Consider the following 11,621-nt stretch of genomic DNA (forward strand, 5'->3'; position numbering starts at 1 on the left):
ATCACAAAAATCACAAACTGACAAAACCCATTGTTTTAAGGAAAAATTATCAATAGAGATTTTTATTCCATCATTGTGGGTGAGGCAAAATCACTATAACAGGTCAGTGTCCTGTCACTGAGGGAACACACAAATCTACCTATTATTCTATAGGCCATAATTATTAGAGGAATCGTGGATGCATACTTACTCCTGTTCTGAGAGAGACCACATACTGGAGAAAATTAAAAGACTCAGACACTCACCCCACTCCTAAAGAGAATCACAGACTCACTGCCCAATGAATGGGGCTACATTCCTCAGTTTAGCTGTAAGTTAAAATGTGGTCTCAATTCACTCAAGGACAAATGATAGAAATGTGAATTCTAGCATATTTTTTTTCCTGGTGATCATTTTTTTGCACAACAAGTCTAAGTATAGTAAAAACTGCGAAAATCTGGCACCCTGAGAACTTTGGTAGTGCCAGACTAAGCTATCCAATTTTCTGTACAATTGGATATTATGCCTATTAATACCCAAATACACTATTATTTCCCCTTCTTTACATGTTACACAGTAGTATGATAAATTTCCAGTGAAACCCAGTGAGTTTAAAGGGAGTAGGAAATATACATCACTCAATGCTGGGTCCACAAACCTCCCCATATTCCTGACCCCCTGATATTCCAGACACTGACCCTAGTTGCACACCTAGCCCATAGTCTAGACGCTGCCTCACATTCTGGACTAATTAGTAAACCAGATGCCAGACTTGTGACCAATCGGAGGCCAGATTATCGGAGTTTTACTGCAACTCTTGTCTAACATTTGTCTCTCCTGCAATTCATACCTGTCATTCCACAAGTTGTCTACTCATTCCCACTAACTGTAGTAGTTGCGTAGTTTCTAAAATAAATAACTGTAAACTCCTTTTGGAAAATATAACCTGTCAATTACAATAGTGCACTAATAAAATTATAACACACCAAGGGGCACCCCCTTACATACTGTTACCATCTAAGTCAAACACAGTGAAAATACTAAGTATGTGTGTGACTGGTATTGTGCATGGATGCAACTTGATTGTATGTCATGATGCCAGGGCACAAAGCTGGCCAGTCCACTGGATGATTCTCTCTCTCTTTTTTACACCTGTTTGTGTAATCTGAGTCTGTCTTGCTCTCTTTTCATACTGTCAGCTTCATTTTGTCCTTTTCACAGTCTGTCTCTTACTTTGTGTGTGTGTGTGTGTGTGTGTGTGTGTGTGTGTGTGTGTGTGTTTCCCTTCTGTCTCTTTCACTGCCTGCCTTTGTTTCTCCCCTTCTCTACCCCCTTCCCCTAGCCTACTTCTGACTCTGGTGTGTTGTAATGTTTTATGTAACCCCAAATTACCAGGATAATGAGATTTTGTGTTCCAGTTCTGTTTGACCATAGGGAATTTGCATGCTAAACAAAATGGAAGATTAGACTGTTTGCATGCAGCCCGAGGTTCCAGCACTCATACTGACGTTGAACTAAACCTGGGCTCACCCTTGCCGTGCTTTGTGGTATGTGAATAACTCATTTAACTTTCTACACTAACTTCAGCATTTCCTCATTCTCTTTTGTCCTATGTGTATTCTTTTAAATAAGAATGTTTTCGTACCCTGATTTGTTCATAAAGTTTTCTTTTTTCCTTCTGCAGATTTTAGGGTAAATACAATTGTAGATGAAAAGGAAGCCTTATTAGAACAGGTAAGGACCCTCAGGGAGGGGAGAACAGGTAAGGTGAGGGAAGGATATGAGTTGAGCAAGCAGAACAGGAGGAAGGCAATTAGGGGTGGAAACGAGCTGCAGGGGGAGGGGATGGGTTGGGCAGGAACTAGAGGACAGGAAATGGGAGGGTGACAGCTGGGGAAAGGAGGACAAATTGAAGGGAGGTTAAGGGTCAAGGACAGAGAGGGGATGAGAAACAGGTTAGAGGGGTAGGAGGGAAGAATGAGAATAAGAGGAAGGAACCAAGCAGACAGGGAGATAAAGTTGAGGGAAGGGGGGAACAAGAGAATGGGGAGGGCTTTATGCAGATTCTAGCATCTGCAGTCTCTCTTTTTATGCCTTATAAGTTGCCTTATGAGTTGTTTCTTTTATTTCCGCAAACTGGATGTTGTGTTGAGTCAGACGCATGTCTGGAGTGCCGTTTTAAATTGTGCCTGGATTGATGTAATAGAGATTTTCTGTAAAGTGAAGGCTTTGGCCAGTCAAACCAAGTAACGAAGCAGACGGTAAAATATTGTAATTTAGGAAGTCATGAGTGTCTAAAAGATCACAGAAGTTGGGAGATGGGGATTTGTGGGAAGGTAGATGACACATTGAGGCAGATTAGTTATTAATGTATTTCATAAATTTTGTGTTCATATTTAGCTTGTGCGAATTTAGTTTTGATTCTGATTTTTCTTTTCTCCATTAGATTAAAAAATTAAAAGCACAACTGGATGAGAAAACCAAGAGTGGAAAGGCAGAAAAGGCAGCATTCAGTGATATAATCTTGGAAAATGGGATGGACATGCAGGTGATTGATGTGCAAAGTAAGCCTCAAATTCCTGTCATTTGTTTAATGTGTGTCTGTGTTTATGGTGTGCAAGTATGATTCATGTTATGGTATTAAATAGTAGCTAAACACAGGTCTCATGTGCTCCAGTGGGCCCTTGCCCAATGTGGCCTACTTTGAGAATGGCATCACACCCTTACTGACTGGATGCCCAACCTGTTCAAATTATCACTCATGTGTTTAGATATGCTTCATTGAGCAGCATATTTTTAAAAAACTTTGCATATCCTTTCAAAGAATGACTGTAAAACAAATTGCTCACCCATGTGTTCTTGGCTCTCCCTAGCTGCAAAACAAAGATATTATCGCATGGAAGTCACAACAATGAGATATTGCAGCAATCATTTTGAAGCAGGCTACAACACTGTTACCGAAAGTCAAAATTATACTTTTTTTTATCGTTTAAATGGTATCCATACAAGGAAAGGTGATGAGCACATTACCTCTCCAAGACAGGCCAGCCCTCCTGCCCAACATTCAATTCCCTGTTTCCATTGGCTTGTAAACACTTAAAGATCTCAAGAAATTTTGTCTTCTGCATTTTGGTATTAGACAAAATTTAATGAGGTTATTCAGGAAACATGTTGGACCAATTGGGTTCATATATTGATCAAACTAATAAGGTACCTGTTCCACGTTTCTGTTCCTCTTAGCCATAAGCCTGCAGAATGTCTTTGACCCTCATGTTTGATTTGCTCTTTCCTCTCCAGTGTTGCCTTGCCCCCACCCCCACCTTCTTCCTGGTGTTTGGCTCATTCTATTTGTGTGGTACAGCTAAAAATCTGCTCTTGTCAGGTACTATAACAATTTAGAGGCCAGATCCCTGATCACTTGTAAATCTTTCACTCCCTCAAAATGTACAGGCCTTGGCTAATCATAACTGGTGGATTTTATTTTAAAGGAGATGCTAACAGACAAATCAGCGAATACAAGTTTAAACTCACCAAGACCGAACAGGAAATAACTGCACTGGAACAAAACGTAAGAATTTAACAGTATTCCTGCATGTGAACTCTATTCTATCTTTGATCCGATCCAACCATTCAATTTCCTCTCATACTCTATGTGCACTTCCCTATCTTGGTGACTCCACCTAGAATCTCAACCTACCTATTCAATATCCTTCTTAGTGGGCTTTTCTGATTCAAAATGTTCTTGTGGTCCAATTTAAATATTAAAGTTGGTTAAAGAAGATGCAAAAATCCAGGACCTAGATCCCTGGAGCAAAAATTGAGTATTTTTTGCAATAAGATAAATCATAGTTTGTGATTAAGGAATTGTTCTGGAAGAGTGCTATCATCTTAGTTCAGTTGGGTTTTGCCTTGCTTCTGCATGGGTCAGGCCTCACCAGGGGTCTTTGACTTTTGAAGTGCCATATATCAGATGTCCTGTTTTTTGTCTGTTCCTATGATTCAGGGGGATGTTGAATATTCCATTAGCATTTTTGTTTTGATGAACAAGGAGTCCTCCCTATACCTTTAACCAACATTCCACCCTCAACTACCCATATACATAATAATAAATTAGCTGGCAATTATTTCACTACTGATTAAGTTGCTGAACTTGGCAAATTAACTCACTGTGAAAAGCGCTGAGGGATGTTAGTTGCCACACTGTGAACTTTCAATTATTGACTAGTGCTTTTGTATACATCCTTTGTTCTACATTAATGTGAAGCTTTCTGTTTACCTCTTATGAAATTGATTAATGTTCTATTTTTTCTTGGGGGATGGTTGGATTGGAAATTATTTCAGATCATTCGACTTGAAGGCCAGGTGTTGCGATACAAGACAGCAGCAGAAAATGCAGAGAAAGTGGAAGATGAACTTAAAGCTGAGAAGCGCAAACTCCAAAGAGAGGTAAGGTGAAGGCTTGACAGTTATTTAAGGGATCTCAGTGACAGAATATGCTGATGCAAACAAGTATATCTGATGTCTAGTTAGAAGGTTACATAAAAAAGCTAATTCCTAATAAGCTTGTGAGTGCTTCTATCTCTTCACAACACCACCCTGGGATGTTGTGAAGAGATAGAAGCTCTTCACAACATTGTTGACGTAATAATCTGTGAGCTATTGTGTGTACGGACAAGACTTAATTTGGTTTGACATGCCCAGTTGGATATTGATCCTATAAACTGTGGTGAAGCAGAGTCAATAACCTCTGGTGAAAAGAAAATCGTTAATTTTTTAAACTAGAAAACTAATAAAGGAAATTGTCGGTCAGATTAGACTAGGTGAGATATTCAAGACTCTTGATAATTGGTTTCTGTAGTGTAAGACTGATCAAGTCTCTGTATGATAGTTTGTTAGTTTTATTAAATTATTACAGCAGACCATTCTCCCTGTCAAGCCAGTGCCGGCTTTTTATAAGAGTATTCCAGTTCGGCCCAAACCTCTGCCTCTTCTTCTATAGCCCTGCATTTGTTTCCTTTTTGCACTTTGCATTGTTTTCATTTTTTCCAATTCATTTTTGAAAAGCACAATTACATTTGTTTAAGGCAATGCATTCCAGATCATAACTACCTGCTGGTTCCCAAATTTGCATTTGATTCTTCTGCCAGTCACCTTAAAGTTGTGTCCATTGTTTCTTAAATCTCACTAATGTAAGAATTTTCTGCTCATTTATTTTGTCTGGACCCCTCAATCAACAGTTAACCTTTCTGCTCCAAGGAGTTCAACCATTGCTTCTTAGTCTGTTCATGCAATTGAAGTCCTTCATCTCTGAAACAATTCTAGTTTTTTTTCCTCCAGTTTCTCTCGGGCTTGCACCTCTCTATAGAGGATTGGGCTTAACTGGAAACAGTTGCAGCTTACTACTGCTTTAGTCAATATAAATGTTTACCCTCCCACCTTGACAGTCAGTGATTTCATGGTGTTTCTATACTCTAATAGATTGAAACTTGATGACCCAATTTTGATTGAGGAAAGGTAGGGAAATGGAAAAACTGCAAATTTCCCAGAAAAGTGGATCATGTAGGTAAAGAAACCCAAATAATGTGAAGTGTTTGAAAAGGCTGTCTCTAGTCAAGGAATAACATTTGGGCTGCTGTTGTGTTCCATACTTCATTGGATGATTAGTTGTGCTGGTGTAACTTGTACGTTGTTCACATACTAATCTGGGTTGATCTTATGATTCTATTTCCTCCGATAGGTCCGCTCAGCATTGGATAAAATTGAGGAGCTAGAGATGAGCAACAGCCACCTATCGAAGAGGCTGGAGAAAATGAAAGCTAACCGAAGTGCTCTGCTATCCCAGCAATAAGGAGCCTCCTGTCAAACTTGTGCCCAGCTGCCTGTTACAAAAACTTGCTTTTTTTTAAACAAAAGATATAATGAGACGCTTCACTGTTACGACACATTGCTGAGAAAAAGATTGGTAAAAATTGCACAAGTTTCTGACTTGCAACTTACACTACTTTCTTTAGAAGGCTTCCCAGTCAACATTCTGGCACAGATATGATGGGCTGAATAGCCTCCTTGTGTGCTACATTGTTCTATGATTCCATCAGCAAGTAATAGCTTAGCTTTACAGGGATCTGGTTTTAAACTATATGTTAACCACAGCAGAGAAGGGTATAGTTAGACAGTGGTTGTGTTACTGGACTAAAAATCCTGGAACATGAGTGTATTTTCCCCTTTAACTAATTGAGAACTTGAAGTCGGCTTCAAGTACCTGAAAATAAAAAGTTGGTATCAAAAAAGTAACCACAAGGATGCTAATTTGTTTTTAAAACACAACTGATTCGATAATCTATATATAGGATAGAAAAATAGGCATCCTTACCCGGTCTAACCTGTTTGTGACTCCAGTATTACATTAACATGGTTGACTATAACTACTCCCTGAAATTGTCTGGTCAACTACTCAGTCACCACCTCCTCCCTGGAGAAAAGCCTGCATTACCAGAATCAGAGAGTACATTTTTTAAAAATGGGATGTTGAGCCATTGGACTATAATTCCTTGTTCAGTGCTAGTATAAATGTCAATGATTTGTTGGTTGTGACTAATAATAGGTCAGTTGCCAAACAGAAAAGGGTTTTGCCAGTAGCACTATGTTGCCTCAATCTCTAGTGCTTATTTACATATTTTTGCCACACTTTGCTCATGGCCATGGAGTCAAGAACACTCTAGGATGCAGGATTAAAGATAGGGATGGAATATTGTAGATGATGCACAGATTAAATCGTACTCTCCAAAGAACAGTCGAATCAAGTCATGGAAGTGAATCCTCAGTCAGTGAGAAGGGAATTCAAGGGCTGCTAGGAAAGTCAAGCCATCAGGACTCTAAGTGTACAGTGATGGTCTTGAAACCCACTTTAAATAAATGCACTGATTGCGGGTCAAATTTGAATGATGCTCCAGCTTTTGTTTTTACTTACTTCTACCAAAAGGCTACTTGGATATTGTTTTGTGAAACAAAATGGTTAAAAGTTTTAATGATTAATTGGGCACGCACGAAAGTGGAGATATTCCAAACAATAACTGTTTCCTCTTTGATAACATGGAAATCAGTTATCTGGAATGATGAAGAGATGAAAGAGCGAAGATGGCATTAAGGAAGAAACAGTTTTCAGTGATGGACAGTTCTTGTGAAATTTGCAGTATTTTGCCCTCTGTTTATCTTTTAGCAGGACATCAGTGTTGACATGGGTGGTGGTGGTGGTTTGACCACACTGCAGTTATCAATGAACAACTTAAATAGAGGCCTACTCAGCTTTGAGGCCGAAGGAATGGATCTTTCTCTTCCCCATCTCTTTCCTCACATTAGGCCTTCTCTTTCTGACAACCTTAAGTATCAGAGCCAGCAGCATTTGCAACAAATCATGCTTCTAACTCCTGAAGGAATGCTTCATTTAAAAAAAACTCAGTTGTGTTTTTCTACTTATAAAAAATGTAACAGGCACTTCTTACCCGAGATACATGACTGGGGCATGTTTAGATTTGAGAAACTAAATTATTTTGGAAGTATTAAGTGATGAGAAGTGCTTGTACCATAGACAAATGAAATTTTTCAATAACAGAAGATGGCAACAATAGGATTAGGTTAAATCAAGATCTATGGAAACCAGTCCAGGGATTGATTTAAAGAGAAATGTACATAACTGTTGTTTATACAATTCCTTTTTCACATGTTGTACATGCTGATTTTGTTTTTTGCTTTCCTGAACAGATTCTACCTCAGGCAGCGAGCTGAGTTTTCTTTCTTGATCTTGTTGAGGTCTCAAGTATAAGAGGATTGGTTGAGAGAGTTTTCTGTTGGGGAATTGAAGCTGTTACATTGGATTCAGTTTATTTTGTTTTAGAATGGGGAGATCTTCTGCAATTTCTAAGCAGTGTTTACTGCAAAGCAAATATTAATGTTGACACTACATTCTCAAACCAATAAAACATTTTAGAAAGACTGTCAGATTGTGTCACTGTAAATTGACCAATGGATGATGTTAATTATATCTTTGATACAATACGAATATACCATTTTGTACAACCAGACCATCATCCCTGGAACCTGTCTTCTATTTGCAGAGGCCCTAGGAGACTTGAGCGCATAACCCAAGCTAACACTTGCATGTGATGGACAGAGTTCAGAACTGTCCTTTGGACAAGATGTTAAATAGAGATCCTACCTATTGGAATAAGCGTAAGGAATCCTGGCAAAATTTTATTCCTCAATAGCAGCAACTTTTAATGCAGTAAATTAGCCAGAGGCACTTCATAAAAATATCAATAAATTTTGACATTAATCTGTATAAGGAGATAATGACCCCAATGGAAAGAGAAGTTTATTCCTTATCCACCTGCCTAGTTTGTTTAATTCTGACACTAGGACCCAGGAATGGAAAGGAGTGGTGAAAATAATATTGTAGGGAATAATTTGCCAATCATTTTATGACTCACCTTGATAAATTAAAAATCCTGGTTAAATCTTATTTACAGGGTTGCTGGCAGCTGAATTAAAATATGTTGTACTCACCCCCTTACTGCATTTGGGGGTCTTTTCATTTCCCCTTTCCCCATGGGTGTTCAAACCTGTCCATTTTCATCTGAGCATTATATTTCTGCATATATATTCTCTGGGTCCTATATTCCATTGTATTCCCTTCCATTCCCCACTTGGAATTGTATTCCTGTCCATTCCCTTCTTTGCCCTCTGGGAAATAAAAAGTAATAAGGTGAAGGACGAATTCATGGAATGTGTATGTGATGGTTTTCCAGGTCAATATGTTGAGGAAGCAACTAAGGAGAAAGCTATTTTAGATTTTTATTTGTGTAATGAGAAAGGGTTAATTGATAATCTGTTGTGCAGTATCCATTAGGGGGAAAATGACCATAACAGAATTCTTCATTATAATGGAAAGTGAAGTAGTTATCTGAAACTAGGGCCATAAATCAAAACAAAGGATTTAGCAAATGATGTAATAATACCCACAGGAAGATTGGCTGACCATTCCTAGATCAACAGTGTTTTAAGGTTAAGCCAGCACTCCAATTTGTGACACATTTCAAGAAATGGCTGGAAAATTGTGTTTCCTCTTCATGTTTTGAAGGAACCAAGCTTTCAAAGGTTCTGAATGCAGGCAGTGAGCTACAGGAAACAGAACAGCAATAAGGATTCATGGTCGTACAGCACGGAAACAGGCCCTTCAGCCTGTCTAGTCCATGCCCACCATTAATTACCATTTACAGTAATCCTACACCAAAGCCATTTTATTCTCCCCACATTCCCATCAACTTCCCCCAGATTCTACCTCACCTGCACGCTACAGCTCTTTCTAGAGGTTGACATGTTAGTGGTATTTGAATGGACTTAATGGAGAATATAGGAGTAGGTTGCTGCTATTCGGTTTGAGTATTAATTTATAACTGGGTTACCTGAAGGCTACATTGGGCAACAGACTCGTGAGAATTTAAAACAGAACTATATCAGCGGTGAGAAGGGACAGGAAAGGTCCTTTCAACAGTGTGACAAGTCTACATACAGACTATGGAAGGAGTGCTGGGAGATTGTGTAGTTATAGGAGGCTTCTTTTAATCAATGGCTGCAGACTTTGATGCTACACTCATCGCCATAGCTACAAGCTAGTTTCTCAGATTTCTATCTTGAAAGGGATGATAATACTGAAACATCAGTGCAAAGGAAAATAACTTTGAAGTCTGATGCACAATCCAAGACTGAAAGAATAATCCAAGGGGAAACTGTATGAGGCGAAGAGAGTAGCTGTGAATAGTTGCCAGCTGGAAGGAAAAATCTGAGCAGGAGCTAAAGGAGCAGTGTGAGGGGGTGTTATAATTGTGGCCAGAAGGGTCACTTTTTGTATGAGAATGTAAATAGCCACTGAAAGGGAAAGGGGAACCACAATTCTGCTTGCTTAATTCTCATGAGGGCCTGATCAAAGTAGGGAATGCAAGTCTTCCCACCAGAAATCCACATGCTATGTGGAAAGAGTGCGAGGACAAAAAGGAACAAGCATGAAGGGGAAACGCCCAGCCTAAGTATCTGCCTACTCAGCTATGATCAGGATCAACCATGTATAGCTATTGTAATTGAGGGGAATATTTAGTAGACATGGGAGCATTTTGAGTAGTAGTCTACTCTGCATCTCCCATGTTATCTCCTTGGTGGAGTGTGACCGTGTGTTTAATGGGATTTTACAGGAGACACCATGGTTGGGCCAATATCAATACTTTTACAAGTAACAGTTGGGCTTTGAGGACTTGGTAGAAGTGAACAATAATCAAATGGGGCAAAGAGGGAAAGGGAATTCTGGGCACTGATTAGATGTCAGTGTATAGAGTTGCAGAAGACACTGTCTTTGTGGTGGGATAGGGAGGTGATGAAGAAATAGTAGTGATAGCTCCTGTGCAAGAGAGAGGCTTGAGTGGTGATGTCTGAGTGATCCTACGGTGCAGGGAGTTGGATGATAATGTACAGGTTGAATGAAGGTTACTGATAAAGGAGGTCCTTGGAGCATTCGCCACATACAAACACAGCTGTCAGTTTATCCCCTTGGAAGAAATGATGAAAGGGGTGTGGGAAACCCATGAGTAGACCCCAAAAACAATATTTACTTTCTAAGAAACCTGAAAGGGATTTTGAAAGGACAGTTCAGGAGTTGATTGATTAGGGGATGTTGAGAGAATTGCCGACTTCATGAATTCTCCATTCTGGCTCATGAAGAATCCAGATGGATTGTGGAGTAGGATAATGGATTAATAGATGGCAAATAAAAATATTCCTGCCTGTGCCCCAACAGAACCAACTGTAGCTGGAGTTTATTGACTTCCCTTGAATCAGCAACCATTTTCATTGTGTTAGACATTTCAGATGGGTTTTGGTCTATTCCAGTGCACCCATGAAATCAGCATAAAGTTTGTTTAAGGGGCAGCAGTATACAGGAAGAGTTACATGACTGTCTGTCCACATTTAGTCAACTTAGATGTTGCAATATGGATGATATCCAATTTTTCATGCATTATGATACGGAGTATCAGTAACTTCCTGAGGAACTTTCAAAATTACTCCAGATCATGGGATTAAAAGTGAATCCAAAAAAAGTATTTAGGTCTGGAAGGGGTTCAGTTTTTAGGCTTGCTCATCCAGCTGGAGGAGTTGGCCACTGATGATGTTAAGCATGAGGGTATACAAGACCTTTCCCAGCAAACATCAATAGCAGGTTTGAGATTGTTTCTGGGATTAACAGGGTATAGTAGGGAGTTTATAAAGGACAATATAGCTAAATTGCACCTTTGTAGAGATTGTTCAGGAAGGGTTGGAATTATTTGGGGTAAATTACACACCTGCACAGTTGAAGAAGTGTGGGAAGCAAATGGTAGATTTAGATCAAGGGCCCACCCAGGAGGCAGAGATGTATATGTAGATGTGTCAAGTTACGTAGAAAAGGGTGAAGAAAACAGGATATGGAATTTATGACCTGCAAAATTAGCTATTAAACTGCCAGTAGGCATAGTTGACTAAAGTAGCATATGTGGTAACATTTCCCTGTCGCTCCCCCCAAAATGTTCATATTGCAGTTTTTGCACTGAATACTTAGCGAT

At 39.3% G+C, this 11,621-nt stretch overlaps 1 protein-coding gene across 1 annotated transcript in view; it reads left to right on the forward strand.

Moving 5' to 3' along the window:
- Positions 1–7,969, forward strand: part of LOC127568008 (trichohyalin-like) — a 108,426-nt gene extending 100,457 nt beyond the window's left edge. The window contains 5 exon segments of the mRNA XM_052011288.1: positions 1,664–1,713; positions 2,426–2,543; positions 3,468–3,547; positions 4,321–4,425; positions 5,717–7,969. Coding sequence (XP_051867248.1) covers positions 1,664–1,713; positions 2,426–2,543; positions 3,468–3,547; positions 4,321–4,425; positions 5,717–5,827 — 464 coding nt within the window. The 3' untranslated portion in view covers positions 5,828–7,969.
- Positions 7,970–11,621: the final 3,652 nt, after the last annotated feature.

The sequence above is a fragment of the Pristis pectinata genome, chromosome 1 (genome assembly GCF_009764475.1).
Source record: "Pristis pectinata isolate sPriPec2 chromosome 1, sPriPec2.1.pri, whole genome shotgun sequence".
Classification (NCBI taxonomy): Eukaryota; Metazoa; Chordata; class Chondrichthyes; order Rhinopristiformes; family Pristidae; genus Pristis; species Pristis pectinata.